Raw genomic sequence first — 11,348 nt, 5'->3', positions numbered from 1 at the left:
AGAACATTGGTCCTCTATTGCTTGGGAACCTGAAGTAGAATGGTCAACTAATCTTCACTAAGAACATTGGTCGTCTATTGCTTGGGAACCTGAAGTAGAATGGTCAACTAATCTTCACTAAGAACATTGGTCCTCTATTGCTTGGGAACCTGAAGTAGAATGGTCAACTAATCTTCACTAAGAACATTGGTCCTCTTTTGCTTGGGAACCTGAAGTAGAATGGTCAACTGGTCTTCACTAAGAACATTGGTCCTCTATTGCTTGGGAACCTGAAGGAGAATGGTCAACTGGTCTTCACTAAGAACACTGGCCCTCTTTTGCTTGGGAACTTGAAGTAGAATGGTCAACTAATCTTCACTAAGAACACTGGTCCTCTATTGCTTGGGAACTTGAAGTAGAATGGTCAACTAATCTTCACTAAGAACATTGGTCCTCTATTGCTTGGGAACCTGAAGTAGAATGGTCAACTAATCTTCACTAAGAACATTGGTCCTCTATTGCTTGGGAACCTGAAGTAGAATGGTCAACTAATCTTCACTAAGAACATTGGTCCTCTATTGCTTGGGAACCTGAAGTAGAATGGTCAACTGATCTTCACTAAGAACATTGGTCCTCTATTGCTTGGCAACCCGAATCCAAACAGTTGACTGAATTTCATTAAGGTAGACCTGAACAGTTTGTAAAAGAAACAGCTTTGTATATGATAACTAACACCAATAAGATCTTTCTCAACCTTTGAACTTTCACTATTTGGGAAAATATACTCTGGAATATTGTACAAAACTGAAAAACAGTTACTGTACATTAATCTCATTCAAATCTAGATTGATAGTCTAGGATATTTTTCTACCAGTAATTTTCGAAGTCATCTACACATTCTAGTTTTTTATTTCAATCGATTATTTATGCAAATGGCTAAACCAGCGGAGGGACTATTTAAAAAATTATTTTCTGATTCATTAAGTGATTTGATACTCCATAACTTTATAAATGGGTCACAGCACTGCATGCAGTGTGCCCTGTTTGGCACTGTAGACTGACCATTGTTTGAAATAATCTTTGCCTTTCAACAATTTTCATTATTAGTCCAACCAGATTGTTTAGCGTCTTCAGCTTCACTTAAATCATTCCAATAATCAGCAGTAATAGATTTCCTGTTACATCTTACAACCTTTTTAAAAGTAAAATCTTAAACATAGTAATTTTCCATTACTGTATTATATGATAGCCAGGGTATCCCGGCATTATCCAATGCCCACATTTCAATCCTATACCCCACTCTATATACAGTATAAAAATCCCACACTTCACCACATACCTATACCTCACAGCACAGGTATAAAAGTCAATGTAATTTCCTAAATCATTAGAGGCATTACAAGCAAGAAACCATTACGAGTGGGGTGGTAAAAGGTCACTGAATTCCTGGAAATTTTGTTATGAAAAACACGTTTATTTCAATTAATCTTTCCGAAATTTATCTGCAGATTCCCAAATCAACTTGTACAAATGGTGGACCAGGGCTATTATACAGTATAGCCAAATTTGTGCTATAAATTCTAGTACTGAAATAACTGTAGTCAAAACAGTAAACAAATTAAGGACTCCTTTATAATAAAAAGACAACAAAATTAAAGACAGGTTATCAAGAAACTTGTAGTTGAATGGCTAAACAATTTAATAATTCTAATAACAATAAAAATAAATAATGAAAATTGTGAAGCAGTAAGATCATAAGGATTTTGAATGTAACCCCAAAATGTATCTTCGTAATAATGATTTCAAAACTGAATAAACATCTTAAAAGAGAGATTTGCAAATAACCCAAATAATGTATTGATAGAAATCCCAATAAATCTGTAAGGAATGGCAGACAGATTTTAAGTAAACACCTTGTTGGTTAAATTAAGAGACTGATATAATCAAGATCTATATTCATGTAAATCATACATCATCTTACGAACTTAAGGCCCTGTGAAATCTGGAGTATATCATCCATCATTTAGGAATGTCTGAGGTTATACCTCAAAGAACAGACTTGAATAACATTTATCAATCATTTCAAAAACTAGAATTTGATCTAATATTACTGTAAAAGTATAACTTTAATTGTGATACATAAATTTCCAAGAACAAACATTCGACAAAAAGTTACAATTTCTCATGGTTACATTACATGTGACGAGAGGAAACTGAAAGTTATGCAAATTATGTAAGAATCTAAATTCTATTCTTCAAACCTATGCATCATGCAGGTAGCCTGGCTTCGAGTGTAACGCAGATTAGTTATTCCAAAGATCGTAAAATCGCGGCAACTGACGCATCATTACAATATGTACATACAATATTCATAGTTTTCTACACTAGTATTTCATTGTTACAAATGAAAACTACCCAGAAATAAATGGAACTCTTGCAAGAATGCTTTCAAACAAATTCATTTTCAGCTTTACAAATCTCTTCATGAGCGCTACACTTAATCTTGGAGGTGAATTCTAAATTGCACAATTCACAGTGATAAGTCTCGTTTTTTGCATGAGTCTTTAGGTGGCTGGCGAGGTTGGCCCTCTTTGCGAAAGTCTTTTCGCATATGGAACAGGAAAAGAACTTCTCATGGGTCTTCATGTGGCGCACGAGATGATCCTTCTGGATGAAGGACTTCTCACAGATGCCACACAGGAACATTCGCTTCCCAGAGTGGCTCCTCAGGTGACGGGTGAGGTTGTGATTTTTCGAGAATGTCTTGTTGCAGAACTGACAGACGAAGGGCCGTTCCCCTGTGTGGGAGCGCATGTGCTGGGCGTGAGAGTTCTTTGATATCTCCTTGTTGCACACCTTGCAGACCACCGTCCTTATAGCGTCATGCCCCTTCACGTGCCGGTCGAAGTTCATCTTAAGCAGGAAAGGCTTTCCGCACCTGGGGCAAATGAACTTCTTTTCGCCCGGGTGGGTCTCGTAGTGGTACAGTAATGTGCCCTTCTGGGTGAAGCGCTTGCCGCACACCTCGCAAGCGTACGGCTTTTCACCTGTGTGGATCCTAAGGTGGCACTCAAGGTATTTCACCTGGGAGAAGGCCATCTTGCATACCTTGCACACGTGGGGCTTCTCCCCCGTGTGCACTCGCATGTGCAGGTCGCGGCTGTTTCGCCAACGGTACTTCTTGTTGCAGACGGGACAGGGGAAGGACTTCCCTTCCTCGTGACATCTTTTATGGATGACTAGACTCTTCTTCTGGAAGAATTCCTTCTCGCACAGATTACACTTAAAAGGTTTGATCCCGTGGCTCATCCTCAAGTGGTGGTTCAGAGTGCCCTTGAAAATGAACTTTCCCCCGCACACGGAACAGCAGTTGTGCTTGCCATTTCTGTGGAATCTCATCTGCTGTAATATGGGATGCTTCTCCTTGCACGGCTTTTTGTTGCAGACTAAGCACTCGTCCGTTTCCTCCTTCGCAGCCAGTCTCTTCTTATGGGAGCAATCCTGACCCCTAGACGTGGAATTCGTGTCGCAGATGGAACAGTCATCAGGTGAGGGCATTTCTCCATCGTGGTTCTTCATCATGTGGACGCTGAGCGCCTTCTTGAAATGGAACTTCTTTTCGCAGATCGTGCAGGCGTGTGGCTTCTCTCCGGTGTGGACGCGGAGATGTAATCTGAGAGAATTCTTGAGAGAGAAGCTCTTCTCGCAAAGGTGGCAGGAGTACGGTTTCTCCTCTGGGTGGTGCTTCTTCAGATGGGTGCTCAGAGACGTCTTGTGCGAGAACTCCCTCGTGCAGTAGCTGCAAGCGTACGGCTTCACAGCAGTGTGACTCTTCATGTGGTTCATGAGCGTGCTCTTGACGGAAAAGGCCTCCCCGCATTCCGTGCAAGCAAAGGGCCTCTCGCCGGTGTGGGTCCTTATGTGGTTCTCCAACGTAGTCTTGACAGTGAAGCGCTTTCCGCAGAATTCGCAAGAGTAGGGTTTGACACCGGTGTGGATCTTCAGGTGGTGGTACAGCGTACTTTGGTAGCTGAAACGCTTATCACAGAAATGGCATCTGAAGGGTCTCTCGTCTGAATGGCATCTCATGTGGTTTTTCAGAGAGCGCTCTTTCCTGAAGGTCTTGGCGCATACAGAACACGTGAAGAGTTTGGAATCTATGTGATCTTTCATGTGGACCCACAAATCGTTCTTTGTCTCAAACTTCGCTCCGCACGTGTTACAGATGGCGGGTTCCTCGAATGATTGATCTTCAACATCAACTTCTACCTTCACATTGACGGGGAATTTTTCTTCGCACTGCTGACAGCCGCATGCTTCGCTCGCCACGTGACACAACTCCTCCTTTGGCTGGCTATAGGCCTCCTCCTCGTAGAATGTGTACGTCTCGTTGTACGGAGTGCACGAACTCTGGGTGTGTATCAAAATGTGACACATGCTCTCGTCCGACCGAACGAATATTTTTCCGCACACGTTGCAAGAGCTGCTCGCTGCTCTGCTCTGGTTAATGCTGGAGTTCTCGAGAGCCATTTTAGCTGGGCTACTAATACCTTTGAAGCAAGAAATAATTATACTTAACACCTATGAAAAACTAAAGACTAAATCATGAAGAGTAATTTTTAAATATTAGTAAACGATCACTTTAGTTTCATGATTGAAAGTGCACTCAACAGAAAATCCATACTGATAAATAGCACACCAAAATGAATGGAACAATTGATTGATAATGGTTAATCAGTATCTATGCATTTTACTAAACTCATCATAGTTTCTTTCTTCAAAACACTGTCTGCTGGATAATTCACGGTCAAGTGATCTTGCCGTGACATCTCTAATCAGTTGCAAAAGACTTGCGTTGTCTGTTATTCTGACAGTTCCAATGATTTTGCAGCATCTGAAGAGAAAAATTAACAATGTTACTTACAGAAAATACTCAGTATAATCATTATCAACGAAAAAAATGACAAATTCAAAGATAATTGGTAATTTTCTTAATGATACAAACCTCAGCTATTTATTTTGGGGTATTACTTTCAGCAAAGTATGTTAGTACTCAAAATAACGAGTCCCTGCGCCTTGCTAAAACCTTTCTATGCAAGGTCGGCCTTTCTATGCAAGGTCCGCGGCCTATGCAAGCTGTGTGTTGAGATATTTAGAAGCGTGACTGTCCACGTAAAGTTATTCCGAGTCTTTTTGTAGGAAAAACTGCTGTAACCAAGACTTTCCCAATACCCTATACCACCTCGCCAGGGTATGGGGACGCAACAGTATTAGCTTAATACTAGGTACACAAGGGAGCATGGTTTACCTGCCGTGGTTTGAGGTCAGCTTATGCAGAGAACCCAGGATGCTGCTTTCCCCAAGAGAGGGGAGGATGAAGAAAAGAATAAGAGCCAGTCAAACCTTTTCATTCACACGGACTAAATTCGGGTAACAGTGCCCTTAACCTTCTGCTACTTGTCCAATAAGGAGCTTGAGGTATACAATCAGCTGTTGTGCAGCCACCACGGGACCGATAGAGATTGTATCGAGTTCCAGTGGGTCACGTCTTGCAGGAGAAAAGTTGTGAAAGTTCCCTGGAGCATTCACACCCTTCCTTGTAGAACCTGCATCACAGAGTAATCTGCTTAGAAGGGCCAGGGGCATGGCTATGGCCCTGACCTCGTGGGACGACGTGTTGGATGAGGATCTGGATTCAGAGCATAATTGAGGACTGTGAATCCAACAGAGATGATGTTTTGGTGATCCTCCTCTTGTCTCTTCCACTGCTGACAACAAGAGAAGGCACCAGTGTGGGCTGTTGCCATTCTCTTGAGGTAGAGCCTCAAACCTTATCCCGAGTACAGTAACAGATGATCTGGATCGTCAGTTACTGGGTGGATACTTGTTGTCTAGGATCCATCACCTCTGAAGACTGTCTGGTAACAAACACAGGGATGCCACTGAACGTTGCCTTTCCCTCTTATCATGAATGGGCGATGTCGAAAGACTAATCATGAAGTTCCTTGACTCGTTTGGCCGCTCTCAAAGTGTGTGGTCTTCTAAACCAGGTGAAAATTTGTTGCCTGCTAAAATGGAACATAAGGAGGTCTCCTTAGAGACAGGAGAACTCGAACCATGTTCCGAGAGGGAGATCTCAATTCCAACTGGGAAAAGGCAAGTTGTAAGTCTGCATGAGTTAGGAAAGATCTAAAGATGAGGGGATGTCCCTTCCTTTCAGTTTGAAGGCGAGGCTCAAGGTTGAGTGATCATCTTTACCTGCTGAAACTGAAAAGGGGGTCTTTTCCTCCTGCATAAACTCGAGAATCCCGCTTTGCTGAAATAGAGGTATCGAGTGGAGAGATACGCTTTCCCATGACACCAACCAAAGAAGACGTTATATTTTGCCTGGTAGACTGACGGTGAGGAATTCCTCTGATATCCAGACAACCTCTTCGCAACTTATTGCAAAAAGCCTATCTGAGAAAGGAGGTACTGGATACTCTCCAGGCGTACAAACATAGCGAAGCTACAGCTTGTGGTAAATGTTGAACTGTGGTTGTCTGTGACATGGAGAAGGTTCTCTTGGAGGCTCTATCAGGGGTTGCAGAAGGTTTGGAAACCATTCTGCATAATCTATGAGAGCCCTTGAGAAGCTGACCGATGTTCTAGCCTTGTTGAGTACCCTTCTCTTCAGACAAAAACAGGGACGAGACGTAGTCGTCGTTGTACCCACCGTTGTTGGCATGCTTCTTGCCAGAGATCCTTGGGGTCTAGGACTGGGGAGCAGCGGAAGCCTGAGGTTTAGGTGCTTTACGAACAAATCCATAGTTGGAGAACCCCGTAAAGTCGGGACTTTGTCGGCTACAAGGTGATCCAAAGACCATTCGGTACACCTTATCTGAGATGCTGTGCACAGATTGTCGGCGAGCACATTCCTCTAGTCTGGAACGAAGAGGGCTGATAGTGGTACCGAGCGGACTTCGGCCCATCTTAGTATTTATACTGTTAGGTGGGAAGAGGCTGTGAGTAAGTTCCTTCTTGCTTGTTGATGTGAGCCCTTATGTGGTGTTGTCGCTCATCACACCACTGAATGGCCAGTTAGGAACTAATGAGGCTGTTGAAAAAACGGAGAGTTGACCTTCATCTCTTAAGAGATTCAAGTGAGGGTACTTTTGGACTTTGTCCAGAGGCCTGAGGTCATATGGTGCAGCACTATGGTCCCTCCTCCCTTCTTTTGATGTGTCTAAGCACAACATCAAGTGGGGAAGGATGAGAAGGTTACACCACTCCGTAGATTCTCGACTGACACCTATCTCTTGAGGTTCATCCAAGCTTCTGGTCCCATGGGGATTAAAATGTCTGGGGAATCGAAGGCCTGATTCCAATCGGACTCAAGCCGCCACTGGAGGGAACGAATCCTGAGGCAGCCGTTATTATTATTATTACTATCCAAGCTACAACCCTAGTTGGAAAAGCAAGATGCTATAAGCCCAGGGGCTCCAACAGGGAAAAATAGCCCAGTGAGGAAAGGAAATAAGGAAATAAATAAATGAAGAGAACAAATTAACAATAAATCATTCTAAAATAAGTAACAACATCAAAACAGACATGTCATATATAAACTATTAACAACATCAAAAACAAATATGTCATAAATAAACTATAAAAAGACTCATGTCTGCCTGGTCAACAAAAAAGCATTTGCTCCAACTTTGAACTTTTGAAGTTCTACTGATTCAACCACCCGATTAGGAAGATCATTCCACAACTTGGTAACAGCTGGAATAAAACTTCTAGAGTACTGCGTAGTATTGAGCCTCGTGATGGAGAAGGCCTGGCTATTAGAATTAACTGCCTGCCTAGTATTACGAACAGGATAGAATTGTCCAGGGAGATCTGACTGTAAAGGATGGTCAGAGTTATGAAAAATCTTATGCAACATGCATAATGAACTAATTGAACGACGGTGCCAGAGATTAATATCTAGATCAGGAATAAGAAATTTAATAGACCGTAAGTTTCTGTCCAACAAATTAAGATGAGAATCAGCAGCTGAAGACCAGACAGGAGAACAATACTCAAAAGAAGGTAGAATGAAAGAATTAAAACACTTCTTCAGAATAGATTGATCACCGAAAATCTTGAAAGACTTTCTCAATAAGCCTATTTTTTGTGCAATTGAAGAAGACACAGACCTTATATGTTTCTCAAAAGTAAATTTACTGTCGAGAATCACACCTAAAATTTTAAAAGTCATACAAATTTAAAGAAACATTATCAATACTGAGATCCAGATGTTGAGCCGCCACCATCCTTGACCTACTTACAATCATACTCTGAGTTTTGTTAGGATTCAACTTCATACCCCATAATTTGCACCATGCACTAATTCTAGCTAAATCTCTATTAAGGGATTCACCAACCCTAGATCTACATTCAGGGGATGGAATTGATGCAAAGAGAGTAGCATCATCTGCATATGCAACACGCTTGTTTTCTAGGCCAAACCACATGTCATGTGTATATAGTATGAAAAGTAATGGGCCAAGAACACTACCCTGTGGAACACCAGATATCACATTCCTATAATCACTATGGTGCCCATCAACAACAACTCTTTGAGATCTATTACTTAAAAAATCAATAATAATGCTAAGAAACGACCCACCCACTCCCAACTGTTTCAGTTTGAAAACAAGGGCCTCATGATTAACACGGTCAAAGGCAGCACTAAAATCAAGGCCAATCATACGAACTTCCCGACCACAATCAAGGGATTTCTGTACAGCATTGGAGATTGTGAGAAGGGCATCACATGCTCCAAGGCCTTTACGAAAACCAAATTACAAACTAGGGAGTAGATGATTACCTTCAGCAAACCTATTAAGACGTTATGCCAGAAGACGTTCACAAACTTTAGATAATATGGGAGTTATGGAAATTAGGCGGTAATCAGTGGGATTTGAGCTACCACAAACACATTTACATAGAGGAGTAACATTACCAATTCTCCAACTCGTGCTAAAAGCTCCTCTTCTTGCTAACTTGTGCAAAATAACAGATAACTTTGGAGCTAAGAAATCTGCTGTCTTTATAAAAAACAAAGGAAAAATACCATTTGGGTCTACACCTCCATAAGCATCAAGGTCCACCAACAGAGCTTTAATATCACGAGATCGAAAAGCTAAACTAGTTAGTTTAGCCTCAGGAAAACAAGAATGAGGAAGTTCAAGTTTTTCCTTTCTCTGTTTACTGTCAAAAACATCAGCCAAAAGGGTTGCCTTTTCCTTTGGACAGTGAGTGACTGAGCCATCTGGTTTAAGTAAAGGAGGAACTGTTGCATCTACACCAAAGAGTGCAGATTTAAGGGTAGACCACCATTTATGTTCCTGAGTTGTACCAGAAAGTGTTTCTTTTATGGTTAAATTGTACTCCTTTTCAGTTGAGGCTTAAACTCTCTGAGCAAAAGCTCGAAGCTGAGTATAGTTGTTCCAGGTCAAATCTGATCTGTTACCCTTCCAAAGATGATAGGCCTCCTGTTTCTCCAAATAAGCACGTCTACAATCATCATTGAACCACGGTTTGTCCTTCACTCGGTACCTTAGCACCCGATCAGGCCAGGGATGATAGGTGTCCAAGGAAAAAGAGTCACTCTGGGCTGGGAGTTCTCGTCTTGAGAAAGGGTCTTGTGACTTTTGTAAGCCTGTCTTTGATGAGAAGGTTTTGTGGAGATTGGTGTCTAGAATCATTCCCAGATATACTAGTCTTCTGAGAGGGAAGTAGGGAAGACAGGTTTACCATGATCACCTGATCTTGGTAAAAAGACTTCAAAAGTTCAGAGGCTAACGCAAGGTTGCCACCGAGTCTGTTAAGGTCAGTCAGTCGTCCAGAAACGGAGGAGACGGAAGCCGATCCTGTGAGTCCAGGATGGGTGCTGTGGAAAGACCGAAGCACAGTGCCCTGAAGTGGTGTTTCTTGTTTGTCAAGACTGAATCTCCAATACTTCCTAAAAGATGGATGGTTTGGGCCTGGAAGTATGCATCCTTTAGGTCCAGCATGCACATGAAGACCTGTTGTCTTGGTCCTTGTCCAAACTCCTCCAATATGTTGTGGACATCGACCCAAAGGGACAGCTCCTTGCGGATCCTTTCGCATGGGAGAATCTTGACTCATGGCGGAAAGGATGGGACGTGATACCCTGTGTAAGAATTCTTCCCTGGGAGAGAACCCCTTTAACTGATAGAAGTAAGGCAACGCTTGACCCTACCATGCGCCCTGATGGGATTGATGCAATTCCTTAGAACAGCATCGGTCCGGCAAATGTTAATCAATGGTAAACAGCTGGGTATTGTGGCTACTGTGCACTTGGAGAGTGCTCATGAGTAGTCACCGGTCAACAAGCCACTGATGGGGGCTGTTGAACGCCCGCCAATCACTTTAGTGTGATGGCGAACGGCAAGTAGCGAGAAGTGTGTTGTTTGCCTTCCGATCTAGGGAACCACGGGCAGAGGTTGACTAATAAGTCTGAGTGACGACCTGCTGGTGAACGGTGAATCAGCGATATGCGAGCCGAAGATGGTAACTGACAGGCCTATGAAGGCTGTCTGGTCAGTCAGCCAAGGAAGGTTGGCGATTAATGAGTTGGTGATCGGCTTGGAGAGCCCTGAGAGACAGCAGAATGGTTTAAAGATCGTCAGTTGGTGATAGGTGAGCCATTGACGATCAGCTCTCGATCACAGACTGGCGATCGGCGAACTAGAGATTAGCAAGCTGACAATTGGCTGGTCAGAGATCAGCAAGCTGAGCTCGATGATCGAAGAAAGATGGGCTGGCCATCGGCAATCTAGTGATCAGCAAGATGATGACTGGTTATTGACTTGCAATCGGCGATCGGCACGCTAACAATCGGAGATCATTAGTAATTGGAGAGACTGGAGGTCAAATATCAGAGAAAACTGAGCTAGCAATTGGCGATCTGGCAATCGGTGAACTAGCAATCAGCAAACGGTGATCTAGCGATCAGTTGGTTGATGATTTCTCATTGATAGAAGATGAGCTAGAAATCGGCGATCAGCGGACTAGTGAACGGCGGGCGGTGAGCTCGTGATCGGCGTTCTGGCAATTAGAGATTCGCGAGCTAATGATAGGCCGTTTGCAATGTCCAGATCATGTTTGCTGATAGTGGTGCAGTAAGAAAAACCTCCTGAAGAGAAAGAGACCAAGGGTTCCCTGTGAGGAGTCTCGACCGAAGGTAGATGTGGTTGATTCGCCTTGGAAGATAAAATCTTCGGGATCTTGAACCCTTCTGTGAAGCATCTTCCCTCTTTTCCCGGCGAGCATGCCGTAATGCGTTTGCGGGGAGGGGCAATGGTGACCTGTCAAAAAGT

General features: G+C 42.9%; 1 protein-coding gene across 1 annotated transcript in view; it reads right to left on the bottom strand.

The window, feature by feature from the left end:
- Window positions 1–1,919: 1,919 nt before the first annotated feature.
- The window catches only part of LOC137636767 (zinc finger protein 845-like), a 45,368-nt gene continuing 35,939 nt past the window's right edge, over window positions 1,920–11,348 (bottom strand). Inside the window, exon 2 of the mRNA XM_068369142.1 lies at window positions 1,920–4,873. Within this exon, the coding sequence (XP_068225243.1) occupies window positions 2,428–4,509 (2,082 nt within the window). The 5' untranslated portion in view covers window positions 4,510–4,873 and the 3' untranslated portion in view covers window positions 1,920–2,427. The remainder of the gene's footprint in view (window positions 4,874–11,348) is intronic.

This window comes from Palaemon carinicauda, unplaced genomic scaffold (genome assembly GCF_036898095.1).
Source record: "Palaemon carinicauda isolate YSFRI2023 unplaced genomic scaffold, ASM3689809v2 scaffold382, whole genome shotgun sequence".
Taxonomy (NCBI): domain Eukaryota; kingdom Metazoa; phylum Arthropoda; class Malacostraca; order Decapoda; family Palaemonidae; genus Palaemon; species Palaemon carinicauda.
Note: the sequence above shows the minus strand (reverse complement) of the source record. Positions and strands in the feature narration are given on the sequence as shown.